Below are 16,591 nucleotides of genomic sequence, written 5' to 3' on the forward strand. Positions count from 1 at the left end.
AAGGACACCAAATGCAGCTACTGCGGCAGGCAATGGTTCAGAAGAAAACCAAAGGAACCAAAATGGTCCCTTTAATCAGGGCCAACATACCAGCACCATAAAAGAGAGGCTATTATAGTCTACAGATTTCCAGAGTGAGCAGGGCTACAATGCTTCTGAGGCGTAGTATCTGCACTGGACACACTTCTGACCGGGCTATTATAGCTTGAAAACATCTTGGCCTTCCCAACCAGCTGAAGACCTCTATAGAGCCAGATGCAAACTATCAATCAATCAATCTTTATTAAGGTCATAGGCCAACATACGGTGCAAAATACACCCACTGTATACACCCTTGATGGTCAACTGCTAGTCATCACTGGGCAATACAAAAATCTAGGGATGACCCTGGCTGAAGTAACTCCTCTTCTCCTCTACGGCCCTCAAGGGAATGTAAAAATGTATTCTGGGATATGGTCCAGGAATTCTAGCAGGGGTTGAAAGTTCCCCATGGTGGAATGTTGATGCATGGGAACGGGACACGGGCACAGAGTTTCCCCTGCTCTTCCCTGGAAAGGAAGGCTGAAGCACACGCGCCTCTGGTTTGCAGAGTATGTTTGAAAGTCTTCTAAAGACGGGCATGCTTTAGTAGAGGTGCTGGTGAAAATATTAGGGAGGAAACAAATTATTTAGACTCATAGAATCCCAAGGGTCATCAAGTCCAACCCCCTGCAATGCAGGAACACACAATCAAAGCACTCCTGACAGATGGCCATCGAACCACATTTGTGTTAGATACAAAGTAGGTTTTAAATTGGGGTCGGACGCCTTTTATTATGTATTATGGTTTTTTGCTGTTTTATGAGTTTTAAGCTATTTTATGGGATGGAGCCTATGTGTTTATATTTGTACGACCGCTCCTGTTGATGTTGTAGTGAATGTTGGACACAGTACTGTTGTAGTGAATGTTGTTCACCGCCCGGAGCCCTTCGGGGATCGGGCGGTATACAAATTAAATAAATAATAATAATAATAATAAAAGCTAGAAGCATTTGTTAACGCTAAAGTTGGACTCTGCCCACAGAAAAAGGATGCCAATAAGATGCATATTGGATCAGGGACACTCGAGATCACGTGACGTCTTGTCTTGCTCTGGGACCCTTTCACACTACTGTCCTAGACCAACTATTATCTATTTTTGGCTTATTGCAAGAAAAGGGGTTTCTGACTGTGTATTTAAATCCGTTTATGAGCCATGTCTAAAGTGTTCTGGCAATTTCAAACCCCTGCACTTTCCCACCCGCCCTATTCCACAGTGCATTTTTTTTCATTTAAAAGAAACACCATTCCAACTTTTGTGCTAGACCTCTGAGGTAGCAACGTAGCACTGGATTGCTCTATTGGTCAAGTGCTACAGTACAAAAGTTAGAATACTCTCCCCAGAAAGCCAAAATGGAATGCACTGCAAAAAGGGAGGGTGGGGGAAAAACCCACTTTCAGAAGCATCTTAAGACATTTGAAATGCCAAAGCGACAGCAATTCAGAAGTGCAAAGTGGAAGAAAGCAGTCTTCCAAAAAAAAAGAGAGAAAAAAACAGGCTCAGCCCCGGTTTTGCGTACAGGACAGCAGTGGCTTTGTAAGAAAAGGTTTTTTAAGATCCAGTGGAAGCCAAGAACCAAAATAGTTGGGTCTGAAATGACATAAATCCATTAACTGGCTGCTAAAGTTTGAAAGGGGTCAAACTCACCTGCCGTCTCATCTTGCCTCTGTTCCCTAGCACTGCTTCGCTGGTTACATTCACTACAAAAACACAGGACAACTCACTTTCCATTTTCCAGTCTAAAAAAGTGGGAATAGTAATAATGCACCTCACAACACTGTTTGGACAACCTCGGCATGGCCATTTCAAAGTGCTCTGCATGGCAAAAGTGCTACAGAAATACTAACAACAATATTCTGATTTTCACTGTACATAAATCGTGGTTGAAAAACTTCCTGCTTTGGAATGGGAAAGGTGCTGGTGCAAGTGTGAAGATGCTGACAGCCTGGAATCCCAGGAATCACTTTCTGGCGTTTGCCAGCAAAAATGTGACTGGAGCGGCTCTGCCAATCACATTAGCATTTCAACCCTTGTCATGAACATCTGATATACAGATTAACAACATTTGGAGCCGGAAAATGGAAAAAACCTGCAAGCACCCGGCGTACTAAGTGCCTAAACATCTGTTATTATGGAAGGGACCACAGGTCAATAGTTAAAGCAAACGCTTTGCATATTAAAAAAAACACAGACTCAGTGCCTGGATTCATATAGGCCTGTGAAAAGCCCCAGGGAGCGGCTGCAACTGACTAGTCAGATCTGAAGGAGCGCGACCAATTCGAGAGAAGGCAGCCTCTTTTAATACTGGTGGCTCAGAATGGGAGACGTTTGCCTTCCCTGCCTGCCCAAGGATGGTACAAAAAAACTTGTACTTTTGACCTAGATCTCTTGCGAGGCGGGTCTTTTTCAAAACCAAAACCTTTCATCTAAAATTAAAGCATCACATTGCACCTCCTGGAAATGGTTTCTTTTCTTTTTAAAAATTTTCTGCTTCGAAATGTAGGAGCGTTTGCTCCCTTGCTCAGACATCTCCAGGAGAAGCATCTGAATCCAAAGGGTGGTTTTGGGAAGGTGCTGAGTAAGACTGGAAAGTCTAGCTCAGTCTAGCAGGGTTGTTTAGGACAGCGAAGAGTGCAAAAGACTGAACACAGCAGAAAGGCCATTGATCTGCACTTTGGTTTCCTGGAAGCAAAGAAATACCTATTGCTAAACTACAGTTAGGCAGGCTGTGCTCCTTCTATAAGAGTTAAGAAATATCCCCCTCCCAGGCTTGATATAAACATGACGCGGGCAACGGCTAAAGCACTTCGTAACAGCATGAGCGAGCACACGGCTGATGTGCTAACATTATGTGCAAATGATCCAGTGAGCACTGTAAATGCTTTGCAACCCGACAGGGCAATTCTGGCAAGCGTTTTACTGTGTCACGTACAAACTGGGCCTCAGACCCACAGGATCTGGCAAATGTCCCCTTCTTGTCCACTCTCTCCAGTGGAGAAAATCCGACTTCGTCACATTGCTGGCATCCAGACACTGATACTGCAAAACATCTCTGAAGGATGAAACCAAGGTCCTTCTTCCACAATGCATTTACAAGTAGCTGGAAGCATGCTGGGGAGGTGAGGAGAAGACAGGTTGATCAGCCTCTCTGATCTCACACGAGCAATGCAGGGGGCCACATTCTCAGCTCAGTTCAGATTGTGGCAGGCTGAGGAAAGTCCCTGAGAAACGATCCAAGTTGCTGTCAGTTCTTGTGGTGAGTCACTCACTGCATGTGGGAGAGGCAAATGGAGATCACAAAGGAAGATCCTAGGAGCCACCGAATCTTCTAGGAGCTAACTGTGGAACAAGCCCCCTACTGAGGCCTTTTGCCCACTGACTGACTAGAGGACATGATGGAATTGTATTTCTTTCTACTGGTAGACCAAACCAGCTTTGAGCAACCGTCTCACACAAGCACAAATATGTAGAGAGCCCTGAAAGTTCAAAACTAACACATGGACAGACAGGACACAACACACCAACGTGGCCCCCTTGGCCAGAGAAGGCCATCACGTTTCCACATGCGACAAAGATTTGTTTAGAGAACCTCAGAATGGGGGAAGCTTTATGGCAAGATATAAAGAGCCCTGCAGGATATAGCCAGTGTCTGTTGCCGACCTCTTCTGCCGTGGAAGCACGGGCCAAGGATAAGGGAAAGGGGGTGAATGACAGCTATGGAAATCTCCCTCACACTTTATGCCAGAGTAGTGAACACCACCATTACTGAAGGAAAAAAAAATACTGTGCCCAAGCTACTGAGAACGGGACAGGAGACATCAACTTGGATGTGACCACAAGTCTAGGTCCAGTGGTTTACAGGCAAGTGGTATTCAAGCCAGTGCTCGCCAAGTCTCCTTCCTTCCCCCAACCCAAAGCCATCCACAATCCATCTAGAAGATTCCATGAAATAGTGATTAGCCAGGTGCTCAGGTATGGGATGGGCTACAATACGGCAGGGCTAAGAGGGATGCTCTTTCCCTGCACTTAACAGCTCCTGTTTTCCCCGCATGCTTTGCTCCTTAATGCCGTCTTCAAACCTCTGTTAGTACATCAGCCGGAACGAGACCTCGTTTTTTACCACTTGTCACTTTGATGAAACCCTCGGTCTCCTTGGTCTTTATACCGACACAGATCTAAAAGAAACGAGAGATTACAAACTTGTGTAAAGTGGTGTAAAGTTGCAGCTGGCTTATAGAGTTTTCAAGGTAAGTGATGAAGCAGAGGTGGTTTGCCATTGCCTTCCTCTGCAGAGTCTTCCTTATTATTATATTTATATTTATTATTTATTAGATTTAATATACCGCCCTATCCCAACAGGGCTCAGTGATCTCCCTTCCAAGTAACAACCCTGCTTCGCTTCTGAGATCTGACAAGATCCAGCTAGAGCTGGGGTGGCCAACCTATGGTGCTCCAGAGGTTCATGGACTACAATTCCCATCAGCCAATTGGCCATGCTGGTAGGGGCTGATGGGAATTGTAGTCCATGAACCTCTGGAGCACCATAGGTTGGCCACTCCTGAGCTAGACCACGCTGCCTTCTCTCCCAGTAAAAACTTAAGCAATTATTAAGAATCCTAACAAGAACAAAGCACCTCTTCCACCCTAATAACACATCACAATTTATTTATTTATCTGCTCTTCTCCTCAGTGGATACCCAAAGCAGCTTACACTGTTCTCCTCTCCTCTCCTCCATTTTATCCTCACAACAACCCTGTGAGGTAGGTCAGGCTTAGAATGCGTGGCTGGCCCAAGATCACACAAGCTGCATCATGTGGCGAGGAGGGCAGCACAAGCGCCTCTATATTTAGTATCCTGGGCAGGAACTGGCATCCCTGAAAACTTTTTTGAGACTAAGTTTGTAGTCCTCGTGGTTGTTAAGAGCGTCTTGTGGCGTCTTGTGAATGCGAAGACTCAGAGCCTGTGCGGAGAAGTGGGGCGTCGCACAGGAGGGATGAGGCTTTGCTGTTCTCTACTATGTCACCTCCCATGTTTGCCCCTGTTGCATTTTCCTCTCCTTCCCTGACCTTTGCCATCCCAACCACGTTCAAGAAGCCCCATCAAGTTTTTGAAACTAGAAATTTAGGGTGCAGAATAAATCACGCCTTAGGTTTCTAACGCACAGAACCTGGGATTTCACTTTTTGGTGCAAAGGCCCCAAAGCATCAGACAGGCTCTGCAAAAACCTGAAAAGAACATTGTTAGTCCTCAAGAATGTTTCAATGGGCTTGAGGAAAAAAAATAGGCAAACTGTACTGGCGGGACACTTAGAAATTTCCAAGTGGCTTTTCAAGGTGGGTTTTCACGACTCAGAATTTCCCCCTAGCACAGTGAAATTTCCTACCAGCTTTCCTATCTCTCTTCCATGGCTTTGTTCTCTGAGTAGCAGCCTTTTCTCAGAATTTTGACCATGAAACAACTTAGAAATTACAGAGCAACTGAAATAAGAACATTCACATTAAACGCATTCATGCAGAAAGCACAATTCAAACTAGATGACAGAATTTGCCACTTGGAGGTGAAGGAGATGATAGTCCTCAGAAAATCTAATTGGTGTCTCCAATGTGGGTTCCACTTACATATTTCTGGCTGTTGTTTGCACTCAATGCTTAGCATCCGCAGCAGGAAGTGTGCTGTGGTCCCCCAGTGTTAGGATGAAAGCTTGCTTGCTTTAGGTTAGATCAGGGGTGTCCAACTCTGGCACCCCAGATGTTCATGGGCTACAATTCCCATGGCAGGGGCTGATTGGAATTGTAGTCCATGAATATCTGGAGCACCAGAGTTGGATACCCCTGGGTTGGTTATAGAAAGGAGTTCCAAGAAGCAAAAGATCTCCTGTATAGGTATTTCTGTGTTTTTCTCTGTGAGCAAACAGCAGTTGGGACGATTTTAACTGAAGATTTGGGGGGGGGGGGGGGGGTTAAGCAGCTCTTCTCCAGCACTACTTCCTTGATCAAATTCAGGTAATCCCTCCTCACTTTTAATATTTTTTTGTTTCTTACAACAGTGCTCCTTATCACGGCTGAGTTGGACCCTTCTGTTCCTGCCCTCAGATCAGTCTTGCTTCAGTGGCATGAGATGCATTAAGATGCATCAAAACCAGCCTGGCACCTCAAGGAGACTGGTTGAGTGGCTCTGAGTAGATCACTAGCGGGTCTTTGTCAGTTCAGGAAAGGAAGGGACTGGAATGCCCAGGTGTGATGACGCAAATACGACTGTGAAGATGACGGGTTGCATGCTACCCATCGTGTTGGCTCCCAAGAGCCATGTGCTCGGGTATCTCAAGGAACTAAGCATGGCAGTAATGCCACCCCGTTAAGACTACGGAAATAATCTTTCTGCCTGTGCAGTTATGTCTTTACTGCTGAGGTTACATAAACGGGGCTTTAGAAAAACCTCTATCAGACAGCAGACCTGTGCCATGTCTTTCCCACGTTGACGAATGGCTCTGGGAAAATACCATCCTTGGGAAAGCCAAAACTCTGCAAACTGACCTCTGCAAACTGACCTTACAAGGACCAGGTGCTTGCTTTTCAATGTTATACAATAACAACAGTAGCAGTAATAAAGGAAAAAATTAAAATAATTTAGTGCGGCCTGACTTGAGAACCCAGGTCAAATGAGTCAACCAGTAAAGATTTTGTTTTTGGCAGGGGTGTCAGACTAGGTTCTGGGTTCAAATCCGCACTCTCCTGTGGAGACCTTGGGCCAGTCACATACTCTCAACCTAGCCTACCCCGCAGGTTATTATGAGGATGAAATGGAGGGTGGGAGAATGATGTAAGCTGTTCAGAATGCTACTGAGGAGAGAGGAGGGATACAAATGAAGGAAATAAATTAAAATTTTAGGACAGAGATCTGGTCCAGGTGTTGGCCTCTGCATGGGATGAGAAGACCAGCCTGCTCATACCTGGTTCTCCTTCAGGCTCAGCTGACCCTGCTCCTTGTTGCCGAAGAAAGTCTTGCAGCACCTCCAAACCGTCTCACCTGGACGAACCCGCTGCACAAAATTGGCAGGGAAGAAGCCCAAGTGGTCGCCCATCTTCCCCTGAAACACAAAGAAGACCACTTACACTGTAGGCTGAGTCACCCTCTGAACGTGCAAGTATTTTTGCTGTCACATTCTTCAAGCTCATCTCTATAATCAAGAGGAGAAGAAAACTGCCTTCCTGCAGGGAAAAAAACCTCCACTGCCCTTTAAAACAGAGGGAATTCTAAGGATTCTAGCCAAGGGGCGGGGCTGTGGCTCAGAGGCAGAGCACTGGCTTGGTATCCAGAAGGTGCCAAGTTCGATCCCTGACATCTGCAGTTAAATGGATCAGGTGGTAGGTGGCATGAAAGAACCTGGAGGGAAAGTTGAAGGGAGCTGGTGTGGTCTTACTCAAGCATACAGCCCTCACTTCCTCATCCAACTCTTTATGAGTCTTGTTGGGTGCAGAAAAGCTCCGGATGTGTAAAGGATGCTCTGGGAACCTGCCACATTGCTATGGCAACATATGCGTCTTTGGCTGGCTCAGAGTGGCCAAGGTCTTTCCTGGAGGGAGGGGGGAGATATCAAGGGGGTATATCTGGATGTAAAAGTGCAAGAGAACAAGAGGAAATGCGTGCATGTGCATGAAAGCAGAATAACTGGCAAAGATAATGGAAGGGGGGCATATAAGGGAATTGTTGGCCTGTGAATGTAAATTAATTCATGAGAAAGAAGAAATAGTAGTGTTTGGATTTGTACCCGCCATTCTGTCCTTTAAGGAGTCTGAAAGCGGCTTACAAACTCCTTCCCTTCTTCTCCCCACAACAGGCACCTTGTGAAGTAGGTGGGGCTGAGAGAGTTCTGAGAGAACTGTGACCACCCCAAAGTCACCCAGCAGGCTTCATGTGGAGAAGCAGGGAAACAAACCCGATCCTCCAGACTAGAGTTTGGTGCTCACGAGGAGGAGTGGGGAATCAAACCTGGTTCTCCAGATGAGAGTCCACCTGTTCTTAACCACTACACCGCTATATATAAGAATGACTCTGACAAGTTCTAGAAGAAGAACAGGAGCTAGTGGGAAAGCACACAGTCATTATGGTGGACAGGCAGCTTAGATTTGTGAGGCACCTTTCAAATCCCTATGAACAGCCACGATGCTCACTGGAGGCCCTTAGCCAATTCATTCTATCTCAGCATAACCTTCACCACTTGGGATTACTCTGAAGGAACAGTGATTTTGTGCAGCCTGGCTTTGAAGCCCCCCTCCCCACCCCAGTTGCCAGAAGGCTATTATTTGGCCTCCAGCAACCTTTTAAGGAGAGCAGAGTCTTCACCTCAGGGACCCACTCCATAGAGCGGGGCCCATTACTGAAACGAGCAGGCTCTGCTAGTAGGCAATCTTGAGAGGGAGGACAGCGGAAGAGCACCAGCTGGGGACCACAACTGAGGCACTTAATGATGTGTGGGGGAAGAGGGGCCTAAGCAGGTCCTAGACCAGGGGTGTCCAACTCAGGCGCTTCAGATGTTCATGGACTGCAATTCCCATCAATTGGCCATGCCAGGAGGGGCTGATGGGAATTGTAGTCCACGAACATATGAAGCGCCTGAGTTGGACACCCCTGCCTAGACCTTGAAGAGCTTTATCATTAAACTTTTGTCTCCTCCTTCGAACGGTTTGGATAGAAGCCAAAGAGAGAAAATCTCAAAACCTCAGAAAGGAAAGAACTGAACTGACACAATAGCAGAATAATGAAGCGGGGCAACACATTTGCGGTTAAGGTGCGTTCAACAACATCACACATTCTCCTCCTGTAAGACTACCTCATTATTCCCAAAGAATGAACTTTACCTCACCATATGATTTTCCTCATCTTGTTCCACAAGCTACCCTGTGAAGTAGGTTAGCCCCCTTTTTTCACACGGCCATTCTAAACCGGGTGTTGGCTGATTCCAAATAACGTGACTCTGGGAAGGAGGTTCCATACAGTGTATTTGAATCCATTAATGAGCCGTGTCTGAAGTGCTCTGGCCATTTCAAACTGCCTCACTTCTTTTCCCCAGCTATTTCACGGCGCAATCTTTCCCATCTTTTTTTTTCACCATTCCAAACTTTTCTGCTACTGCGCTAGACCACTGCAGTAATTCAGTGCTCAATTGCTAGCATTCATCAAGCATCTGAATGTTGACAATATAGCACTGGGTTGCAATATCGGTCTGGCGCTACAGTTCAAAAGTCAAAGCGTTAAAAAAAAGACCACTGAACGTTCTGCAAAAAGGTAGCAGGAAAAGCTGCATTTTGGGGAAGGGCATCAGACGTTTCAAATACCACACTGCAGCGATTCAGACCCGCAAAGAAGACCTTAAAATGCAAGCAAGGAGTTCTAAAAAAACAACCCCAAAACCAAAATAAAAAAGCGGCTCAGTGCGAAAGGGACACAACCAGCTTTGTATAAAAAGGTAAAAAATACTCAATTAGCTGCTGGAAGGTTGGGTCTGAAGTGACACAAAAAATCCAGTAACAACCAGCTGCTAAAATGGATTGTAAAGGCTGCTTGAAAAGGAGCCAGAGACTGGTTTTGAATTCAGGTCTCAAGTCCAACACTTAGACCAGGATGCCACTCTGGATCCACGCAGAGGGTCAGCAGTCTAACCACACTACAAAATGAGTCTAAAGTTCTTCTGCCTCCAGAGACACATCTTCCTTCCTTCCTTCCTTCCTTCCTTCCTTCCTTCCTTCCTCCCTCCCTCCCTCCCTCCCTCCCTCCCTCCCTCCCTCCCTCCCTCCCTCCCTTCTGCTCACCTTCCACCAGTCCTCATTGGAGTCGTCCACCAGCATGATTCGATCTCCCGGCCTGAAGGCACAAAATAGAGAAAGGTTTAGCACCAAAGAAAATAATAATTTGTGCTCATCCAAAGACTCCCTTTCCCTTTTATGAACCTTGAGACTGGGGTGGGGGAGTGGGGAAATGCCAAAATGCCTCCAGGGCAGCTGGAGGGTGGGCAGTGTCCCACTGATAATTTTTTAAAACGGCTTTTATTTATTTCATTGTTATCTGACCTTTCTTCTCAAAGGGGTCCCAAAGTGGCTTGCATCATTCCCCTCTCTTCTATTTTGTCCTCACAACAACCCTGTGAGGTGGTTAGGCAGGCAGCCCAATCTGGAGGGAGGGTGCGAATTGGGTCTTGGAGTTGGCACAGGGGACCACACGGGCATGTTTGCCCACCCCACTGGCATACGTGGCACTTAGACCAACGGGGAGGGAGCTTGGCAGCACCCAATCCAGAAGAGCCTGCGCACTGCAGAACCGTACTGGCTTCAGGCAACCAGAAGGTAATTGGATCTTTGTGACATTTCCCTGGAAGTTAAATGGCCCACCCATCCTCAGGAGCAAGAGTTGGCAAGATGGGGAGAATCACTTACTTCAGGGGCAAGTCATTGTTTTCCTGAGGCAGAAACTTGAAGAGGGCAACATACGAGTACATGGGGGCGATCTCCTTACGGGTAGAGCCCTGAGCTGTCTGTGGGTGAATGGAAGAGTTGGTGTTAGTTCCAGGAATCAGCCAGTCAGGCACCCAAGCCTGCTAACTTTTTGATCAGCTCCTTGCTCCAGTATGCTTAAAGGCAGCCCGACTGGTTGGCATCTACATGCTGTGAAAAAAAAATTCACCTGCTGATTTTGGCTGGTCAGGCTGCTGTTAAAGGTAAAGGAGCAGGTAAGGACAACACTATTTGTGTTTGAAATCAATAATAAAATGACACCTCTTTTCACACCTGTTCCCCACCACCTCTCAGGCACTGTCAGTCATCATAAACAAGCCCCAGTTTAACAAAATTTGGGCGGGGTATCAGCTTACATATACAGCTTTAATATAGACAAGATTTTGTGGTACTGCAGGGATTCTCTGTGCCTGCAGCTTTTTGCTTAAGGTTTTCCTGGGCCATGTGCTCTGCAGGCTCCAATCCTGGGAGCCTTCTCAGCCTGAAAACGACATTGTTGTACTCTGCTCATCCTTCTGATTCAGGCAATATATAGCTTCCCCCTTTTTTATTTTCAATGAGCTGCCTTTGAAGACATGAACACACACATACAAGAAGTTGCTTCCAAGACAGCTCATCGAAAATAAAAAAGGGGGAAACTAAATATTGCCTGAACAGCAGAACAAGCAGAGTACAACTATGTACTTTTGGGCTGAAAAGGCTCCCAGGATCGCAGCCTGCAGAGCAAACATCCCAAGAACCTTTACAATTTACCTAAAATGAGGGAAAGGGTAGCTGAAGCGTTTGATGATGTAAATAACCTCGCCTTGTAAATAACATCCTATTAATCCTCTATTTTAAAACAAAACTTGGCATTTTCTGCAGGTCAGTTGGCTATCATACTTTTGCCATACTTTTGTAATTGGAATGGTCTGCTACTCAAGATTCTTTATTTAGTTTTAATATATTTTATCCTTTTAATTGTATCTTATCTATCTTATGCTGATCTATGACCGTAATATTGATTGACTGATCTTTGTGAGTCACAAGAAGTGAGCTGTGACTCACAAAAGTTCATACCCTGCAAGAAATGTCATCTTAGTCTTTAAGATGCTGCTGGACATACTTACACAGCTACCCATTGTGACCAAACTCCAACTTGTTCCTGATATGACTGAACATTATTTAACCTTGAATGCATTCTCTCTCTGCCTCCCTCCCTTTTTTCTCTTTCACTCACACATAAAGCTGTGACTGAAGAGTTCCTGATTTGAAAAAAAACAACCCATACTTTGTTGTGATATTTATATTTAAGTTCTTTTAACAATTTGCTCCCGCTCTCGAATTCTAGTTTGCAGGCAAGTAAGTAAGTAAACCAAAGTAAACCGAAGTTTGTTGATGACGTTTGAATACAATAATGCCAGGAAATAGCAACCCTGTTGTTGTATGCTATGCAAGTTTCAGCTCTTCAGTCATGAAACAGTTAAAGATGTTAACATTAGCTAGATTAGCAAACCCGATGGGGCTTGAGTAACTGCGTTAATGAGGTGGTTTATTGATTATCTTGGTTAATCAATATATTGCCATATAGAATGTACAACAATTCATGCAGACTTGCTCAGAAGAAACTGTCAAAGTAATTTCCACTCTGTTCTTCTTGATCACACTTTTCACAATGTAGAGGAAACAGCTTGGAGAGGACTATTTTATTGTTTTTCCATCCATGTTTCTTTCCCTTCTATTTTTCTTTAATAAACTTTATTCTAAGCTAACTGCAACTTATATATACATATATTAACAAAATTGATTCCAGCACAAGTGTTCATGAGTCAGAGCTAACTTCGTCAGAAGAGCAAATTATTCATGCATAGTAATTATTTGCAATTAAAGTTACAAGCAGGAGTGGGGAGACCAGAGAGGCCACCTTGAAACAATAACTAATCACAGAAAAATCAAAATCCACTCAGAGGACAAGTCTTGATTGTGGAAGACGGGCAGAGCGGGATTAACGTGAAGTTAATGAAGCGCTGCTCTTTCATTTTGCTGCAGCCGAGTCACCCAGCCGTCCTTCTGGAATTATCATGCAGCCTAAAGCTACAGCTTCCCACGGCTTTCCAGGAAAGCCAAAAATTTTCTGTGTATGCACACACATCCAGAGCCAGACAAACACACCAACAAACATGTGCAGCAAACAACACCGAATAAAGTTTTTCTAAGCATGCTCTGACTTGAACATTTTTTGGAAGGCTTTTCCGAGCCGCTGAAATTTTACAGTTGCCAACACTATTCTTTCAATTATGTAGCTGTCCTCATTGCTGACAATATATCTTGAATTACTTTACTGAAAGTATTTTTAACTAAGGCTCATTCCGCACATGCAGAATAATGCACTTTCAAACTGCTTTCAATGCTATTTGAAGTGGTGCAGAATGGCAAAATCCACTTGCAAACAGTTGTGAAAGTGGTTTGAAAACCCATTATTTTGCGTGTGCAGAAGGGACCTGTCAGGTTTTAAATGCATGCAATTATGCTATTATATTATATTATGCTATGTTATATGTTCAGGAGGGCATTTTTATAAAGAGACACAGAACTGCAGTTGCATGCAGGGGTTCCCAGCATAGTGCCTTCGGGCTTCATGATGTTTCTTAGCACTTTTCCTAGCGAGAAAGTGGGCAAGACCAAGTGGAAATGAATGAACAATACAGATTGTTGTGTCCACCATGTTGGGGACAATACAGATTAAGATAGATACAGAATGAGCCATATTATAAATATATACAATTGATAAAACACAATCATTACGAAATATTAAACAGACAGCCTGAATTAGTGCTACTCAGATATATACCTAAACTTTCTTCCCAATATTAACAGATAAGAAAATAAGAGGCAACAGAATAAGTAACGAAACAAAAAGCATCCGTCAGCAAAAATGGGATTCAGTCCTCTTCTGAGCCTGGAAAGTTTGGGAGCACTCAACTCAGAACAAACATCAGCACACAATGAACAATAAAACAATGATTTTATGAAGAAGGTCAAAGTGCTCATATTGTAGGGACACCTCTGTGTGATAGATCCCTTTGTCTCTAAAAATATTTAGATGCCCAGCAAGTATGCTTTAGTACAGGGATCCCCAACCTTTTTGAGCCTAAAAGCACATTTGGAATTCTGACACAACATGGTGGACCCAACAATAAAATGGCTGCCACAAAATGGCTGCTTCAGAAGGCAGAGCCAGGGTTAACTTCAATAACATACTGTTGATCCTTACGCTGAGGTGGCAGCTAAAGCCAAAGCAACTTTTTAAAAAATCTGCATAGCCAGCCAGTTCTCTAATAGTCAGCCAGAAACCTTGCTGATCAAAAGCGCTACCTGGCCCCACCTACTTCCTAAAAACACTTGGTGGGTACCAGAAAATGTGGGCACCAGAAAAAGTGTCATGTGGGGGACCCCTGCAAGTTTAGCACAATGTCAAAAAAACATGGCCGGCCAGTATCCTTTAGCACAATGTTTAAAAAATATTACTGTTTTACAGAAAGTACCAAATTTTACATTAGGCATTATGGAAGGATCAAAGTGCAGCACAGAATTGAGAGGGAGTCTTTGTGTAACGCAGTATGATGTTTTACCTGCTGCCCCGGGCTTTTTTCCTCCGACGGGGTGCCCTCGCCCTCTGCTGGGGTGGAAAACACTGAAACAAACGAAGAGAGGATTGTCAAGCTTTTGGAATATGCACAAAACATCTGTCTCTACAGTGTTCAAGGGATGCCTGTTTGAACAGATGCCCTCTCCTTTGGCCCCTCTTCAGTAAGGAGATGGCGGGGGGGGGGGGGGAGAAGGAGGGAGATCTTCCAGTTCAAGAAGGATCCTACAAACGAAGAACGGTGACCTTGCTTACCATTATCAACTTGATTTTCCTCAGCCACCTGCTTGCCACTTTCTGTGTCCTCAGTCACTTCCTCTTTCTCGTTCTGGGAGAAATGGGATGTCACATGTAAGAAGAGGGTGAAATACAGCAGAGGACTTCAGCACACTTATCTGCAGTTTGTTCCTGACCCCAGACTGGGGGATCGACATTACCCTGGTCATGTAAGAAAGTGCCACAAGACCTGAGCACTGCTCTCCCCTTTCTGCCCTCCCTCTCTCAATCTGCCTAAAGACAAGTAAAATTATTCCCGTGTGCTTTCTCCTCTCCCAGTTGTTTAGAAAAGAACTATAAATGCCATTTTTGTACAAAAATGGTTGGCTAAAAATTCTTGGGAGAGAAATAATTAATAGGAATTTTATTCCCTATACTGTTCCTTATGTCTGTTCCCCTCCCACCCTCCAAACTCTTTACATTACAGTTTTTCTTCATGGGCTCAAAACTGCTCCTGCATATCTCTAACATACAGTTTTGGACAGAAGATACTGCACTGTATCCACCCACTCCATTCAACTAAGGTAGGTTACCTGCCCCCGAAGAAGGTTCCACTTGACTCAGCAGAGTGGTAAGGTGTGCCCTGTTTTCATGATTTCAGGCTGGTCTCCAGCCAAGTGGTCAGCCAATCAGAAATATGTCCACTTGTCTCCTTTTTCTAGCAGACCTTGCCCTTCCTCCTCCCACTACCCTGCTCTAGACCTGGGCCAGAGAATTCCCACCACCCTAGACTTTCCCCTTCAGGGACTGTTCAGCCAGTCAAAGTGCAAGCTCCATCCGGAAGGACCATACCAGACTCTTGGTAGGGGACTCTGAGGTGCTGCTGAAACTGGAACGATTGAAGTGGGCCAGCGACGTTCCATAGCGCAAGGTCTCGTAAACAGGATCCACTCTTCCACTGGGGCCTGCTGGAAAAGGGAAGTGAGCCTCAGAGATCAATCTTCATTCACTGGGAGCAGTGGGAGGAATGTGATTTGCTGATCCATAAATGACTTTGCCTGCAGACCCCAGGATAGGCTACCATCAAATATTTACAGAGTGCAAGGCTGTGCGGGAGAAAGCTCCATGTTTCAGGTGTGCCTATAAGCTAGCTCAGTGTTGCCCAACACATGGGTCTTGACCCAAACTTGGATCCACACCCTACTCCTCAAGCCTGTGAGTACTGATTTGAATTCTCTGTTCACCATATCAAGTAAATTTGGACTTGTGGATCATCCTATCAAAAAGGCTGGGGGCCAGTGAGTTAGATCTTTTTTGATCTTCTTTCCTGCATCCTAGATACACTGGGATGAGTTGCAGATGGCTCCTGATAAGAGGGGCAGGATTCTGCACATGCCCCAAGGCTCTCTGAAAGCCATTTAATCTATTGTTTCCATATTCCAGGGATAAGACCCAACTCTGAAGAATATTTCATTAACAACCACATTGATTTTCAGTGTTGGCTGAAACCAAGTGTAGGTGACTGGGCAAGGCTGGTGGCAAACCACCGTGTAAACGTAGGCTGATTATGTACAGCACCAAAAAAGATGTCCTGGCGACGTCTTAAAAAAAGACTCCTCCTAATTTTTTGTTTGAACAGCACAAACAAAAAAGGTGTCATAGGAGAAAGAGGCTTCCTCCCCCCATCGGACCATTAAAGTCTCTTGTCAGTTTCATCTGCTGCTGGCGGCCGACATTTTGTGGTACTGCAGGGATTCTCCGTGCCTGCAGCTTTTTGCTTAAGGTTTTCCTGGGCCATGTGCTCTGCAGGCTCCAATCCTGGGAGCCTTCTCAGCCTGAAAACGACATTGTTGTACTCTGCTCATCCTTCTGATTCAGGCAATATATAGCTTCCCCCTTTTTTATTTTCAATGAGCTGCCTTTGAAGACATGAACACACACATACAAGAAGTTGCTTCCAAGACAGCTCATCGAAAATAAAAAAGGGGGAAACTAAATATTGCCTGAACAGCAGAACAAGCAGAGTACAACTATGTACTTTTTGGGCTGAAAAGGCTCCCAGGATCGCAGCCTGCAGAGCAAACATCCCAAGAACCTTTACAATTTACCTAAAATGGGGGAAAGGGTAGCTGAAGCGTTTGATGATGTAAATAACCTCGCCT

General features: G+C 45.0%; 1 protein-coding gene across 2 annotated transcripts in view; it reads right to left on the reverse strand.

The window, feature by feature from the left end:
* Positions 1–2,561: 2,561 nt before the first annotated feature.
* Positions 2,562–16,591, reverse strand: part of STAC2 (SH3 and cysteine rich domain 2) — a 42,892-nt gene continuing 28,862 nt past the window's right edge. Inside the window, exons 5-11 of one of the 2 annotated variants that reach the window (XM_048517417.1) lie at positions 15,282–15,394; positions 14,469–14,541; positions 14,200–14,261; positions 10,511–10,608; positions 9,890–9,941; positions 7,030–7,167; positions 2,562–4,254 (exon numbers count right to left, since the gene is read on the reverse strand). In XM_048517417.1, the coding sequence (XP_048373374.1) occupies positions 4,153–4,254; positions 7,030–7,167; positions 9,890–9,941; positions 10,511–10,608; positions 14,200–14,261; positions 14,469–14,541; positions 15,282–15,394 (638 nt within the window). In that variant the 3' untranslated portion in view covers positions 2,562–4,152. Of the gene's footprint in view, positions 4,255–7,029; positions 7,168–9,889; positions 9,942–10,510; positions 10,609–14,199; positions 14,262–14,468; positions 14,542–15,281; positions 15,398–16,591 lie in introns of both variants that reach the window. The other variant, XM_048517416.1, reaches the window with a different exon arrangement.

The sequence above is a fragment of the Sphaerodactylus townsendi genome, linkage group LG15, assembly GCF_021028975.2.
Source record: "Sphaerodactylus townsendi isolate TG3544 linkage group LG15, MPM_Stown_v2.3, whole genome shotgun sequence".
Classification (NCBI taxonomy): domain Eukaryota; kingdom Metazoa; phylum Chordata; class Lepidosauria; order Squamata; family Sphaerodactylidae; genus Sphaerodactylus; species Sphaerodactylus townsendi.